At 38.2% G+C, this 14,424-nt stretch overlaps 2 protein-coding genes across 3 annotated transcripts in view; both read left to right on the top strand.

Annotated features, from left to right (window-relative positions):
- The first annotated feature begins 2,000 nt into the window (after positions 1-2,000).
- cdk7 (cyclin-dependent kinase 7) lies at positions 2,001-8,871 on the top strand. Its single transcript, XM_014031002.1, has 12 exons — positions 2,001-2,107; positions 2,303-2,362; positions 2,466-2,499; positions 2,579-2,646; positions 2,787-2,855; positions 5,091-5,201; positions 5,290-5,408; positions 5,543-5,642; positions 5,731-5,817; positions 5,899-6,048; positions 7,796-7,934; positions 8,487-8,871. The coding sequence occupies exons 1-12, from the start codon at positions 2,042-2,044 to the stop codon at positions 8,513-8,515; spliced, it is 1,032 nt and encodes a 343-aa protein (XP_013886456.1). The 5' UTR covers positions 2,001-2,041; the 3' UTR covers positions 8,516-8,871.
- Positions 8,872-11,755: 2,884 nt separating this feature from the next.
- serinc5 (serine incorporator 5) overlaps positions 11,756-14,424 on the top strand; it is an 18,859-nt gene continuing 16,190 nt past the window's right edge. The window contains exon 1 of one of the 2 annotated variants that reach the window (XM_014031001.1): positions 11,756-11,953. In XM_014031001.1, the coding sequence (XP_013886455.1) occupies positions 11,927-11,953 (27 nt within the window). In that variant the 5' untranslated portion in view covers positions 11,756-11,926. The remainder of the gene's footprint in view (positions 11,954-14,424) is intronic. The other variant, XM_014031000.1, reaches the window with a different exon arrangement.

Raw genomic sequence — 14,424 nt, 5'->3', positions numbered from 1 at the left:
TGTGTGTGTGTGTGTGTGTGTGTGTGTGTGTGTGTGTGTGTGTGTGTGTGTGTGTGTGTGTGTGGCAGGAGACAAGTGGGGTCAAAGGAGCCATGCCTAATCCTGTGGGATGTGATGGTATCTTACAGTGAATGGAGATGGGCTGTAGAGATGTGCTCAGTGGTGCACGGATCACAAAAACTTCCTAACTGACAGAACGGACTCCCCAAGGACCGATGTCAAAAAACGGGTGCGAGAAAAAACAAAAGGGAAATAGGCAAACTGCCAGGAATATCACTATGCTTATTGCACCACGGCTAAAAAATATTGGATAATACAGAAAAATAAACTTTCAGTCAAGACTTATAGTTCAAGATTAGATTTGTGTTTGAATGAATACAATGCATTCCATGAAATGCATTTACTTTATTAAAAGTTTTAATTAATAAAACTACAACAAAAAGACCCACTATTCTCAACAAAGGACTTTCCTTTTCAGAATGTAGCCTACTGAGAAAACTGTTGAAATAACATAGTCCTGCTTTTCTAGCACTCTATTTTACATACCAGAAAGTGATTTTTTTTAAATTAGAATTGTAAAATTTAGTACTCCCAGAGACGTAATCTTTGCTCCTGTAACCTTGAATGATTCAGAATTTCAAATTAGGTCAAAACACATAAAAAGTGTTTTACATAGATGATTGAGTGAAACACACACACACACACACACATGCATGCACGCACACACACACACACATACAGTATATGTATAAAATATATTCACTGCCTGACCAAAAAAAAAGCCGCCACCAAATAATAGGTCACACTAATATTTTACTGGATCACCTTTAGCTTTGATGACGGCACACACTCACTGTGGCATAGTTTGGMTGAGATTCTACAAAGTCACAAGATTGATTTCCATCCAGTGTTGCATTAATTTTTCACCAAGACCTTGCATTGATGATGGTAGACGTCTGACCGCTGCACAAAGCCTTCTCCAGCACATCCCAGAGATTCTCAATGGACTCTGTGGAGCCAATCCATGTGTGAAAATGATGTCTCATGTTCCCTGAACCACTCTTTCACAATTCCAGCCTGATGAATCCTGGCACTGTCATCTTGGAATATGCCCGTGCATATTGCAAAAAATAAAAAATAAATAAATAAAAAATCCACTGATGGAATAACCTGGTCATTCAGTATATTCAGGTAGTCAGCTGACCTCATTATTTGAGCACATACTGTTGCTGAACCTAGACCTAACCAACTGCAGCAACCCCAGCATAGCACTTATTTAAATCCAGGTGGTTATTTTTGATAATGAATTTTAGAATTAGATTTGTTCAGAAAAAAAAGGTTGTCATTAGAAAGTGCTCCATGACAGAAACATGTCCTCAGTGATCTGACAGTAAAAGCAGGCTCATCACGTTTCATCAACAGTATTTAACTGGATGATTTGACAGGAATGTAACCATATCTCTATGATGAAATCTTGAAATAGTTTTAACAGTGAAATCCATAATTAAATCAGTGCATTTTGATTGGGACATTGGAGGAGTCTGTTGACAAACAGGAAACATGAATTAGACTTCTTTCATGAAATATTGACTTAGACCTGACTTTAATTTTGACATCTGGCTCATTTTGAGTTATGTAATGTATATTGGCAAACTACTACTTGTAATTAGGAAAATACGAACAAGCTGTAAACACAGCCAGACAAGAAAACACTAGAAAAATATGCAATAAAATCATTACGGAAAACATTTTTAAAACATGTGTCTGTAGGCTATGCATAATCATCTCTACATTTAAATGTATTACAATTAGGTTTATGATTCAGCAGATTACATAATTTCATTGTAATTTAAATCAAACACCTGTATGTAGTTCAAGGCAATCTGGTCCAGTACAGTAAACCTCCACTCATCAATAGACAAAACAAACCGGTAGGTGRCGCAGTTGATCAGTTTTAAAGCCTCCATTAACCCGGAAGCCGTATCAGCGGACCTTTAACAAAACCGGAAGTACCTGTTCACGCAGCCGGTTGTTAGCTAACATGGCGCTAGATGTTAAAAGCAGAGCGAAACGATACGAGAAGCTGGACTTTCTCGGAGAGGGTCAGGTAGGCGGTGATATGTTTTAATATTTTGTGTTCTCGCTGTCGGTTTTGTTAGTTTTTAGGMTGTTTTGTTTGTTTTTCTGATAAGCAGACAGAGCACAAGCGTTAGCAGGTGGCTAATGTCAACAAAGCCCATCTGCTGCAGCTGCATGATGCTGGGTTTGAACGTTATCCACYTCCTTTGTCTTTTCTCTTTAGTTTGCCACAGTGTACAAGGCCAGGGACAAACTTAATGACACAATAGTTGCCATTAAAAAGGTATAATTAAAAAGTGTACCTTTATTTTATTATCATTTCTGAAGTTTTTAGCACAGAACTTGTATTTCTATTGTTTGTTTGTTTGTTTGTTTTTTTTTTTCAGATAAAAGTTGGCCACAGAACAGAGGCTAAGGATGGTACGATATGCCAGTTTTGTGCTCCCCATGTGTTAGCCACATATTACAGTTTTGTCCATGTATTTGCGTTCACTTTTAGGTGTGAATCGGACTGCTCTGAGAGAAATCAAGCTGCTACAGGAGCTGCATCATCCAAACATCATTGGGGTAGATAAACATTGATTTATTCGTGTCTTCATTTAGTACTTTTTGTTATAGGTTTAGAGAAAAAACATATTTTATGTTATAAGTGTTTTTTTTTTTTTTTTAGTGGCAACATTTCTGTTTAATATTTATTTGTCTTGCAGCTGTTGGATGCCTTTGGACATAAATCAAACATCAGTCTGGTGTTTGATTACATGGAAACAGACCTGGAGGTGAGTTTTGCCTCTTTTTGATGCGACTGATTTTCTTATTATTTTTGGTTTATTTGGTTGCACAATTCACACTGGATGCACACAATAAAATAAGCTTATACACAGCTTTTTTATTTGCCTTTGATCTATGTTAAATAGTTTATACATAATATAAAACTGAAATCTTTGTTTCAATGTCTATTGCAATAAAATGATTTTTATCTGCTCTGTACTTATGGTATACATTTCTATACATTGAACTATATAATAAACATCAATGTAAATAAGTTTTTTTCTACTTGAAAACTAAATTAATCTAATTTATTTATTCATAAATAGCCTTGATAGAGTCATATTCATATTATCTGCAGTTTCAATGATGAACTAGGGGCCTCATGTGCAAAGATTTGCTTGTATTTCTTACTGAAATGTAGCGTATGGTCAAACAAATCCAGATGTATCAAACCGTGCATACGCTGGAATACACGCACATTTCATTTGTACATCCCAATCAATGTGGAACTGAGTGCACGTGAGAAGACACCTCCCTTGACATGCCTTATATAGATGCAAATTATTTCCTGCGTGTGTAACGGACATATTTGTGTGATCCCTGCACGATCAGAAATTATTTCTAGATTCAGGAAAATGAATTAAACATACTGTGAGTGAGAAAAAATTATAAGTAAAAATAATAGTAAAATATTTTTGCCACGCAAAGAACGAGTGATTGTGTGTCTGTCTGTGTGTGYGTGCATGATGCTGCTGTTACTGGGTGCGCACCCGACACAGCCATCCCATTCTAAGCCTGGAAATATTAACTTTGCGCACAAGTTTCTTAAAATAATTACTGTAAACACAGAGGAGCTCAGATGTTTGGTAGATCAAAGATCTTTGTTTATTTAATATTTGATATGAAGAAACGAGTCACTGTCACAGTGCGGCTCCTCCTTGCTGTGTTGCGCTCTCAGAGCACCACAGCTTCAATCACAGATTCAAAAAGATTATTCTTAGGAGCTGAAAATGGCTGATGAGCCCGTCGTCATCGTGGACCAGATAATCCTCTCTGTGTATAAAGAAGCGCTCTGCTGTTACGCCATTTATTATGTCCTTCAGTCTGTCCTTGTTAAGGTATTTTTGTCACAACTGTGTACGTCCTTTATCTGTGGATGTGGATGTATTAATTGTTAATCATGTGTGTTTGATGTGAACAATAATCATTTTCACATCATTAACTGTTTCCCCAAATCACCAATGGAACCAGAACCACAGAAATGTGCGTACGCCAGCCGTGAAGTTGGCATGGGGCTGCGCACATTTCTACATTCATTTCAATCGTGATACTTGTGTGTGGAAAAGCGTGTACGCAAGCTTTTTGTGCGTATGCACTGCTGATACATGAGGCCCCCGCTTTTTGGTTGAGGGAATAAAAAAACACGAGTTATTCAAAAACTTTGTAAAAGTATGTGATGTTATTTGTCACATGTGAACCACTAGAAATGCGTCGCTGGTTATTATCAGTTATTCAGACTTATTGGCAATAAGGAAAGAACACCTGAACGTTAAACAAGTCTGGTAAATGTGACATTTGTGACTGATTTTATTTGAAGGTTTATAAGTGAAGGAAAGGGGGAAAAGAGATCAGATGACAAGAGTAGCAAGCAAGAGAAGTTAAGATGAGCTAATTAAAGCTGGCATGAACTGGGACTTTTAATTTTTCATTTCCATCTCTCACTTTTTTGCATGCAAGGTTCCAGATAGATGTCCACCACTAATGTATTAGACTTTAACAGAGCAATGACCAAGATAGACATGCTTTAAAAAAATCAATAGCACTCTTGTCTTGGCTCTTGGAATGCATTTATGCCACTAGTGGCTGTCAGGCGGCGGTCAGCAGAGACATGAGGGTGAAATATGAGGCTCATCTTTTCCACTAAAGGTGCAAACCTATTTCAGGTTGCATGTTTACTTTTGTTTTATCGTGAGTTATGCATGCCGTTTCAAGTAACAGCATCTTATATTTAACACTTCCAAGTGTTTCCAGAGCAAATGTAAGTATTCTTGTGGGTATTCAGGTATATGAAACTGTTTCTGTTCACTTTCCTCTTCTAGTTCTTCARTTTAGTTATTGTTTTGTTTTCTGCTCAGAAGGACGCTAGTTTGTTCTGCCTAAACTTTTGTGAAAGATCATTTTTATAAAATATCCAGCTTTTGCTTCAGGCTTTAAATCTTTTGTTGTTTGTGTTGTTTTTATAGGTTATTATCAAAGACACCAGCCTAGTCTTGACTCCAGCCAACATTAAAGCCTACATCCTCATGACTCTACAAGGATTAGAGTACATGCACCAACACTGGGTCCTACACAGGGTAAAAGCACCGAAGCATCACTCAGACGTATGTGACTTGTGCACAAATGATATTCATGATGGATAATTTGTTGYGTTTTTATATCCAGGATTTGAAACCCAATAATTTGCTGTTAGATGGGAACGGAGTGTTGAAGTTGGCTGATTTTGGTTTGGCCAAAGCTTTTGGCAGCCCCAACAGAGTCTACACACATCAAGTTGTTACAAGGTCAGAGCTGCTTTTATTTGAGTTTCACAGTACTTTTATTTTATTTTTTTTACCCCTCTCCAAAGGCCCATTTTTTACCTCCTAATCCGGATGGTAGTAATTTTTGACTGTGCTTGTTTATCCATCTCTTCTAGGTGGTATCGCTCTCCTGAGCTCCTGTTTGGTGCCAGAATGTACAATGTGGGTGTTGACATGTGGGCTGTGGGCTGTATCTTGGCTGAATTGTTACTTCGGGTACATAAAACTCACTTCAAACAGAATTTAACATTGTGGTTTGATGCTCTTATTTAAAGTTAAATTCTAATTGTTTCCTTCGCTGTAGATACCATTTCTTGCTGGAGACTCGGATCTCGACCAGCTGACCAAAATTTTCGAGGCTTTAGGAACACCTACAGAAGAATCATGGCCTGTTGGTTTCTGTTTATCTGGTGAAGTTCTCTTTATTTAGCTGAGATGTGAGGATTATCGTAATTATTTTATCTCTTTGCAGGGAATGACTAGTCTACCCGACTATGTGTGCTTTAAAATATTTCCCGGCACGCCTCTGGAACATATATTTAGTGCAGCTGGTGATGATTTGCTTGAGCTGCTACAGGGCCTCTTTACTTTCAATCCTTCGACGAGGACCACCGCCACACAGGTATATGGCACTAAAGCAAAATAGCTGTCATTATTTTTGGTGTGTTAATTTTATTAAGAGAAATGTATTTAAAGGGATCCCTGATTAGTTGTAACATTAGACTTTATTTGATAAACATATGTTTTAACTGTAAAATAAAGACTGTAAAAATACTGTAGAATGTTCAGTTTTTATCATTTTTAAAAATATATTTTAACATGGACTGAGCCATTTTGTTTACACGCAAAGCATTCTGGGTAAATGATGACATGGATAGGTCCTCGGTGTGAGCGAGCTATATCCACCCTGAAGGTTAATCTTGRACAATATCTGAYGATYGACTCTTTKAAATGAAACCAGAGAGCGTTGACAGAGAGGAGAAGGTAGAAATGACTCAGCCTGTAACTGAAAATATGATGGAGGACAACAGAGCTGCTTCATGGAAGAAGAACCTCAGCTTAGCCTGTTAGCCTTTGTGCTAGCGCCGACGCTATATTGCCTTATATGTATTAGCGCAGCGCTAGCGCAACAAACAAACAAGCTAAACTGAGGTCATCCATCCATATTTTCAGTTACAGGCTGAGTCATTTCTACCTTCTCCTCTCTGTCAACGCTCTCTGGTTTCATTTAAAAGAGCCGATCATCAGATATTGTCCAAGATTAACCTTCAGGGTGGATATAGCCTCGCACTGAGGACCTATCCACGTAATCATTTACCCAGAATGCTTTGTGTGTAAATAAAATGACCCCACGCGTGTAATAATTTTTTTAACTTTAATTTAAAAATTATAAAAACTAAACAGCCTACATTATTTTTACAGTCTTTATTTTACAGTTAAAATGTATGTTTATCAGATAAAGTCTAATGTTACAACTAATCATGGATCCCTTAAAAACCTTGTTTACTTTAGAGTACAGCATGTCTGCACTAAGATTTGATTGATGGCTGTGAAATTGAGTTTTTCTTTACAGGAAAAACGTTTTAATCAGATTATTTTGCACATCCAGTTAAGACTTTACAAAACCAATTTTAGGATGTACATACTGTACAACACATCATGTGACTGGGAAGATGTCAAAGATATTTTTACTCGGTCTCTTTTCTTTATTTTATTGGGAGCATCATTTTTTTGCACATTACAAATGTTTGATATGCACTATATTTGGCCACCTGAACTGTATGGAGTTGGTCCTTCTTTGCAGCTGTAACAACATCCACACTCTTAGAAGGCTTTTCACAGGACTTTGAAGTGTCTCTGTGGGGACTTGTGTTCATTCATGCTGTAGCCCATTTCTGACGTCATTCTCTGACGTCAGAAAAGAAAGTCTGGCTCGTAACCTCTGTCCTAGTTCTTCCCAAAGGTGCTCAGTGGGGTTTGAGGTCAGGGTTTTGTGTGGGCCATTTAAATTGTTTTACTCTGAACTCATAATACCATGTTTTAATGGACTTGCTTTGTGTGCTGGAGATAGTCATGTAAGAATAGAAAAAGCCCTTCTTTAAAGTGTTGCCACAAATTTGCAAGTATAATATTGTCCGTAATCTCTTAATATGCTGAAGTATCAGGTTTTCCCATCACTGAAGATAAGGGGCCGAAATCAAACCATGATTAAAACATCTGGTTTTAAAAGTTACCAACTTTGCCTCAGTTACGTAAACCCACTAAGAATAAATAAAAAAGTACTCTTTAAAATTAATGTCTGTGTGGTTTTATATAGTAGTATCTTTCTGCAGGTGTCATGTTGACCACATTATATTTTGTTTTCCCAGGCTCTAAAAATGAGGTACTTCAGTAATCGACCAGGTCCTACCCCCGGTCCACAACTCCCGCGACCAAACTGCTCGGCTGAGGCTTTGAGGGAAAAGGAAACAGTTGGACAAAAGAGGAAAATAGAAGGCCTGGAAACGAGTAATAAATAACTTACTGCCTCATGTTTTATTTTCCATCTAAACCTGTCTTTACTCACTAAAAACCTGACAACAGTTTGTTCATTGGGTCTGTATTTAAGTTACTCAGCAATGTGTTGGGTAATTTGTTCAAATATGAGCAGAAACAACAGGAATCATCATCAGGGTTGGAATTCCAGTCCGAATCTGTATTTAATGAACTTCAGGTTCTCATGGTCTGCATACTGAACATATAAATCAAACGCACCTCTACACTAAACCTAGCAATTTAGTGGGYGTTGGCCTGCATTTAACGCTCAAGTTAGAAATTCAAAATATACTTAAAGGGAAAATGCAAGCACAGTTCAGTGGGYGGAGGGAAGACTTAGTAAAGTAGAGCCTTGATGTTCCTGGGAGGTTCAAAGCTTCTCCGGCCTCTCTGTGGTTTGGAAAATGTTTGGGTTTGGCTATGTTCTGTACRACACTGCAGAGATTTTCATGAGACTTCTTGTTCGTCTGTATTAAATGTAATAGTTTTAAACGTCTCTAACAACTCCTGTTTGTATATTTTCAGCTGTAATGAAGAAGAAGCTCATTTTCTGACCAGATAGGATGGAATAAACCAGAGGAAACAACAATCTTCATAAYAGAGGAAACACCGCTGGAACCAAAGAAGGTCCAAAGTCAAAGGAGGCCGGCTCAGATGTGGTTCACTTTAAGACTTTTTAGAAGTTGTAGACAAGAGTTACCCGAGGTTAGCTCCAGATATSCAGTGTGCCATTATGTCCGCGTCATCGTTGATTCTAAACTCTGTGATCCTGTTGGATTATTTTTATTTATTTGAGTTTTGGAAAAAACAACCAAACTATCAAGGCAGAACTGTGTCATAAAAGTTATTATTTTTTATGTTTTTTTTTTTTTACATGAATTGCCAATAAATGTTAAATGCATTTATTAAATTTTGAGTTGTGGTTTGCAGTTTCRGGCACCGTGAATATATGTGATTTATTGAAGTGAATAATATTTAGAAACGGGTATAAACTCGTCACTAGTTTTGGGTAAATCTGAGTAAATACTGACATATTTCTCTTCACTGATAGTTCTCTAATATGAATCAGCAGTTTCACCAGACAGGATCCTGATGCTCAGTGCTGCTCTGTTCTCAGACAAAATCAGATTACAGAAGATTTTGATGGAGGGAAAAGATGTGTCCTTCATRAAAGTCTGCTTATCTTGTTCCAGAGTACATTCATATGTTGTGTTTACTGTTGAAAGTTTATTGTGATATGTGGATTTGCTTTAAGATAAGTGACAAAAGTCCCAAATATGAGTTACTACCTAAAATCTCAGAAAAAAGCCATAAACTGTTCATTTTCTTTAGAAAAAGTCTCTCCAGTCAAACTCATGTCTATTTATAAATGCCCACAATAGAGCTCTGACTTTGAATGCCAGCTGAATAATGGCCGACTGAAAGAGTGAATGAATCATATGACCGTTCTGACAGAGCTGCAGTGGCAGCATTATCAGCTCAGGCTATGTCAAAAATCAGCAGATGATGAACTCAGTGACACTGAAACACACATCTAAAAACCAGATAAATGAACTGATCAGGAAGAAATTAGGTGTTTTCCCTTTTTGTCTAAATGATTTTTCTTGGAAATAGCTTAAGAGTTTCTGAGGACGCTTCAACCAACAAAAACCTCAAGAAGCTTTCTGAAACATAAAACCTAACTTATTAAAAGAAGAAACGTAAAGAGAAACACATGATGTGACTTAAAACTACAGCTAGGCAGCTTTTTTTATATCATGGCCCATGTTGATTTAGTTAACGGGGTTGAATGAAATTTTTAAAATGAGCACAGTATGCTGCCTGATTGTTACATTTTTATAGATTGTTAAATTGTATGTTTGTTTTTTTTGGTTGCTCAGCTTCTTCAGGGTTGCCACAGCGAGCGAAACTCGTGTGAAAGTTTGGCAACTGTTTTTACATTCGAATGTCCTTCCTGTTGCAACCACAGACCACTGAGCTACCAGCACATTATTCTTTGTTTATCATCATCAGCCAAACCCTGTCCTTCAAGAGTCATCACTAAAACCCTGCTTTCATTACATCACGTTTTATTTTGCATATGTTGTCTGTTAAAACTAATTCCTGTAACGTCCTGATGCATCTCAGTAATCCAGGTAAAAAATCAAAAGGAAAAAAAATTGTATAGGTCTTCTGGACGGGTTCTTCTTCAATGAAACGTTTCTTCTCTTCTCCAAGAGACTTCTTCAGTCTGAGAGTTTCAGGCAAAATTCAGGCTTTTGAGTCCTGCCTCCAGGTGACTGATACTCACACCACATGGCTATCGTTCACACCTAATTAACACCTATTGTTAACAGGGGGTGGAGTGATACTGCCAATGGCAGCACTGTAGGAGGGGGACAACTGAAAACGGAGGCCTCCACCTCTGTTTAATGATGGACAGTCTTTCTTTACAAAAATGGCTTCTTTTACTCCTCTCTCAAACCAACGTTCCTCTCTATCAAGAATGAGAACATCCTCATCTCTGAAAGAGTGACCGCTGGCCTGTAAATGAGTGAAAACTGCAGAGTTCTGGCCATTAGAATTAGCTCGTCTGTGTTGGGACATTCTTTTGAACAGTGGCTGCTTTGTTTCCCCGATGTATAACTGGTCGCAGTCCTCCTGGCACTTAACAGCATATACAAYATTGCTCTGTTTGTGCCGGGGCACCGGATCTTTGGGGTGAACTAGCCTTTGCCGTAATGTGTTTTGGGGTTTAAAAGCCACTGGGACATCATGTTTAGAAAATAAACGTCTCAGTTTCTCCAAAACACCCGCAACATACGGAATAACCACTGGTTTGGGTCTGGGTTTGTGGTCTTCATTTTCACCTGAAGGTTGCATGGAATCCTGTCTGTGTTTCCTGTCTGCTTTCAAGAAAGCCCAGTCAGGATAACCACACTGCTCCAGGGCCTGTCATGTGTGTGATTTCTCTTTCTCCCTGGCTCCTGGGTTTGTAGGGACACTGTCTGCTCTGTGGTACAGAGTCCTGATCACTCCTAACTTGTGTTCCAGTGGGTGGTGGGAGTCAAAACGCAAATATTGGTCTGTGTGGGTGGGCTTACGATACACGCCAGTTTCCAACCGTCCTCCATCCGAAACCGAGACATCGCAATCCAGGAACGCCAACCTGCCATTTTTTACATCCTCTCGTGTGAACTTAATTTATACATCCACAGAGTTGATGTGATCAGTGAAATGTTGGACTTCCTGGGCTTTAATTTTAACCCAGGTGTCGTCAACATATCTGAACCATTGTAGTCAATTGGGTGATTAACGTTTGGTTATGACTACTTCAGAAAATTAACATTAGAAAACACTGAAACAACTACAATTAGTTTTACAGACACTGAGATAAAATTATAGCTGGGAGTGACCTCCAGGAAATCTGAGCTCTAGCAGATTCTGCAACATACAACATTTGTGTCACCGTGCATTGTCTTCAAGATTTAATCCACATGGTCATAAATGTCACTTCCCAACATGCAGAAATGAAAACTCACAGGAATGATTTCAACAAATGCTAAAACCTTATGAGGACCAGATTGAGATGGCTCGGGCCGCTTCTGGCCCACGAGCCTTCTTTTGCTTTTGTGTGCTTTAAAAATATTAAAACTGGGTTCTGATAGTTTTAAGTGTCAGGTTGAAAAGAAAACCCAAAAGAGTCAAATTCTTTCTTTTTTTTGCCCTCCCTTGTAAGGAGTATTTTATGACCTTTCTGACGGGAGGGAGCTGCGTGTCGGGGTCGGGATGTGCGGTGGGAGGAGATAAGGAGGAGGAGGAGAGCATAGCAGCAGGAGCAGCGGCGGGAGGCAGCACGGCGGACCGAGTGGCTCGATAGTTTTAACTGCTGTTGGTGATTTAATATCGAGGAGGACGAAAACAACAAAGAAAACCCGTAGCTCGTCTTACTTCGAAAAGGATACATCAGATTTCGTCCAGGCAGGATGTGTACTCCGTGCTGTTTCGCTCAGGTGAGGAACAATAGCCCGCTCGGTACTTCTGCTGTTTGTTTTCTTCTTCTGTGGTCATAAACCTCACTATCATTGCGTTCATACAGCTCGTGTCAGCGTCTTGTTGTCAGCTAATGTTACGGGAATTTACAGTTTAATGGATTTACTGCTCACTTACTGTCATTAACTCACATCGTGAAATAGACGTGTGCATAATGTATCCACAGAGTCGGCTGAATAACGTCACTCGTGATAAAAATGCAGACAGAAAAAGCTCGAGCGAAGCAAAGCTAGCTGGAAGAGCAGCTGCTTTTCAGCGGTAACGAAACTGACTTTATAAATGGGTTTTATTCTGACAGGTTACAGCAGAATTAAAGGATGTACGTGGTAATAAGGGAGTCTCTCTTTGAACAGCCCATATTAGGTCCATCTATTCATTTTTTTTTTTTTTACTTTTTAACTCACAACACAGCAAAACTTAAATGGTCTCTCTTCCCATTTTTAAACAGTGTGAAGAAATGTGTTGTTTTTTGTCTTATACAATTGTAAAAGTCGATCAGATAAACTAGGTTGCAACAATATGAGTGGAAGTTGTAAAAGTTTCATATAATCTGGAAAGTAGTTTGTTTATTTTATTTTTTTATATTAAACCTTTTTATATAAACATGTTTTAGGGAACCGCAACTATTGGTAATCCTTTCAGAAATAGCATTTTTAAGCAACAATGCAGTGAATGTTGAGTGAATGAGTAATGAAATCTGCTGAAAAGAGTTGAAGCTGAAGGCTAGCTAAATGAGCTAAAGGCTTTCTAGATCAGCTGATGCAAGAAAGACAAGAAGAATGCAAAATTAATCAGCTGAAAGCTAAATTTTAAAGTATGAGGTCAAGAAAARTGAGCTAAAGACGACTAAACATGAGCTAATTGAGGTGAATGCTACTGTTTGAACTAAAGGCTAGCTGACTGACCTGATGACCTAATAAATGTCCATAGAGTCAAGCTAGATTAGCTGATCTAGCTAACTAGAATGAGCTGGAGGCCAGCTAGATGAGCTGTAGCATAGTTGGCTGTACTTAAATGTAAAAATTTAAGGTAAAGGTAAATGGTAATCATATTTTGTGCAGCTGAAACAACTAGTAACCATAATTTGTGAAGTGAACAACAGTCAACACTAATTTTGTTGATTTTAGACCATTTTTGAGCAAAATTTTCTTAAGTTAATTATTGACAAGTTTCAGTTTTTTAGTTTAAAACCTGCATTTGGCCTGCACAATAAATTTTAGATTGCCACACCACATTTTTGGAAAATGTAAAATTAAAAAGAAAAAGAAAATGTTTTGTTGTCTCTGAGTTATGTGAAGGTTACACTTTGGAGTGTTAGAATTACTTTTTTAAAAGACACGCTATAAGTAAATGAGTTTTATTTTATTTTTTGTTATTTTACAGCTAACGGCTTGCTCTTGACCACGGTGTCACTGCTGCCAATTACACATGCACATCCCTCATCTAAAGGGGGCTCACTTCCATTTCCTGTTCTTTTCAAAGATGGAGAATGATGGAAACAGGGCGGGATTAGGCTAAAATGAAGGACAGACAATAAGATCTGTTGTGTGGCGCTGCGTGGGGAGTGTGCTAATCCCCGTCACAGACGCCCCATTTAGTTTGTCCCCATCTCTACTTCTAATTAACTTTTTTTTTCTGCATTAGGGAAGTAAGTGCTGCGCTTTAGGTTTGAAGGGGCCCAAGCTGTGTGGTCTGGTAATATCCTCCCTGGCTTGAAGGTGGAAATTAGAGGAGGGTGGGAGTTGTTTGGGTTACATTTGAAGTGAGTGGATGACAAAGTGTGGGAGGAGACAGATTTGTTATTCTTACTGGGATCAGTGGCATGCTGCAGGGAGCTAATGGGGAAAGCTTCATTTCAATATGGTCCTAAGTGTTGGATGTGTTGGTGGGGTCTGGAACGGGACAGGCGTCTTAAGGAAACTGGATGAAGAGTAGACATTATTCTTATACTCTGTGATGAAAAAGGAGCAGTTCTGGTTCAAGRGTTGATAAAGATACACATTTTTATTTTAAGACCTCTTATTCACAAAAAAGATTTGGATTCTAATTCTAATATCAGTAATTAAAAACTAAGATATTTTATTATTAAAAAGGAGACTAATTTAGGCAGTTATTATAATCTTTCTATTTTAAAGCCCTACCAAATACAAAACTGCACAGTCATGACAACTCTTGCCCAAATAAAAGATAGGAGACATTATTCCTGCCACTGAATTGTTCAGTGGGGAAAAAAGGATCTTGGTCACATTCTTGTAGAGAGAAAACTACTTAAAAAATTATTGAGAAGCTGAAAAAAAAAGCATGTGTATTGTATGATAACCAGTCAACCAAGACCTGTTCACTTCTCATTTATCTGAACTGTCACACTGCAAACCTAAACCAAACGCCTAAAATGATTTTTGGTGGCTGTTTTTCTTCGTGACTGATAAGG

This window comes from Austrofundulus limnaeus, unplaced genomic scaffold, assembly GCF_001266775.1.
Source record: "Austrofundulus limnaeus strain Quisiro unplaced genomic scaffold, Austrofundulus_limnaeus-1.0 Scaffold1158, whole genome shotgun sequence".
NCBI lineage: Eukaryota > Metazoa > Chordata > Actinopteri > Cyprinodontiformes > Rivulidae > Austrofundulus > Austrofundulus limnaeus.
This window is presented reverse-complemented; position numbering and strand designations above follow the sequence as displayed.

Excerpts from the sequence above, each read along its gene's own strand:
- cdk7 (XM_014031002.1), top strand. The coding sequence starts at position 2,042 with ATGGCGCTAGATGTTAAAAGCAGAGCGAAACGATACGAGAAGCTGGAC. Across the intron at positions 2,108-2,302 it reads ACTTTCTCGGAGAGGGTCAG|TTTGCCACAGTGTACAAGGC; the intron begins GTAGGCGGTGAT and ends TTTTCTCTTTAG. Across the intron at positions 2,647-2,786 it reads ATCATCCAAACATCATTGGG|CTGTTGGATGCCTTTGGACA; the intron begins GTAGATAAACAT and ends TTTGTCTTGCAG.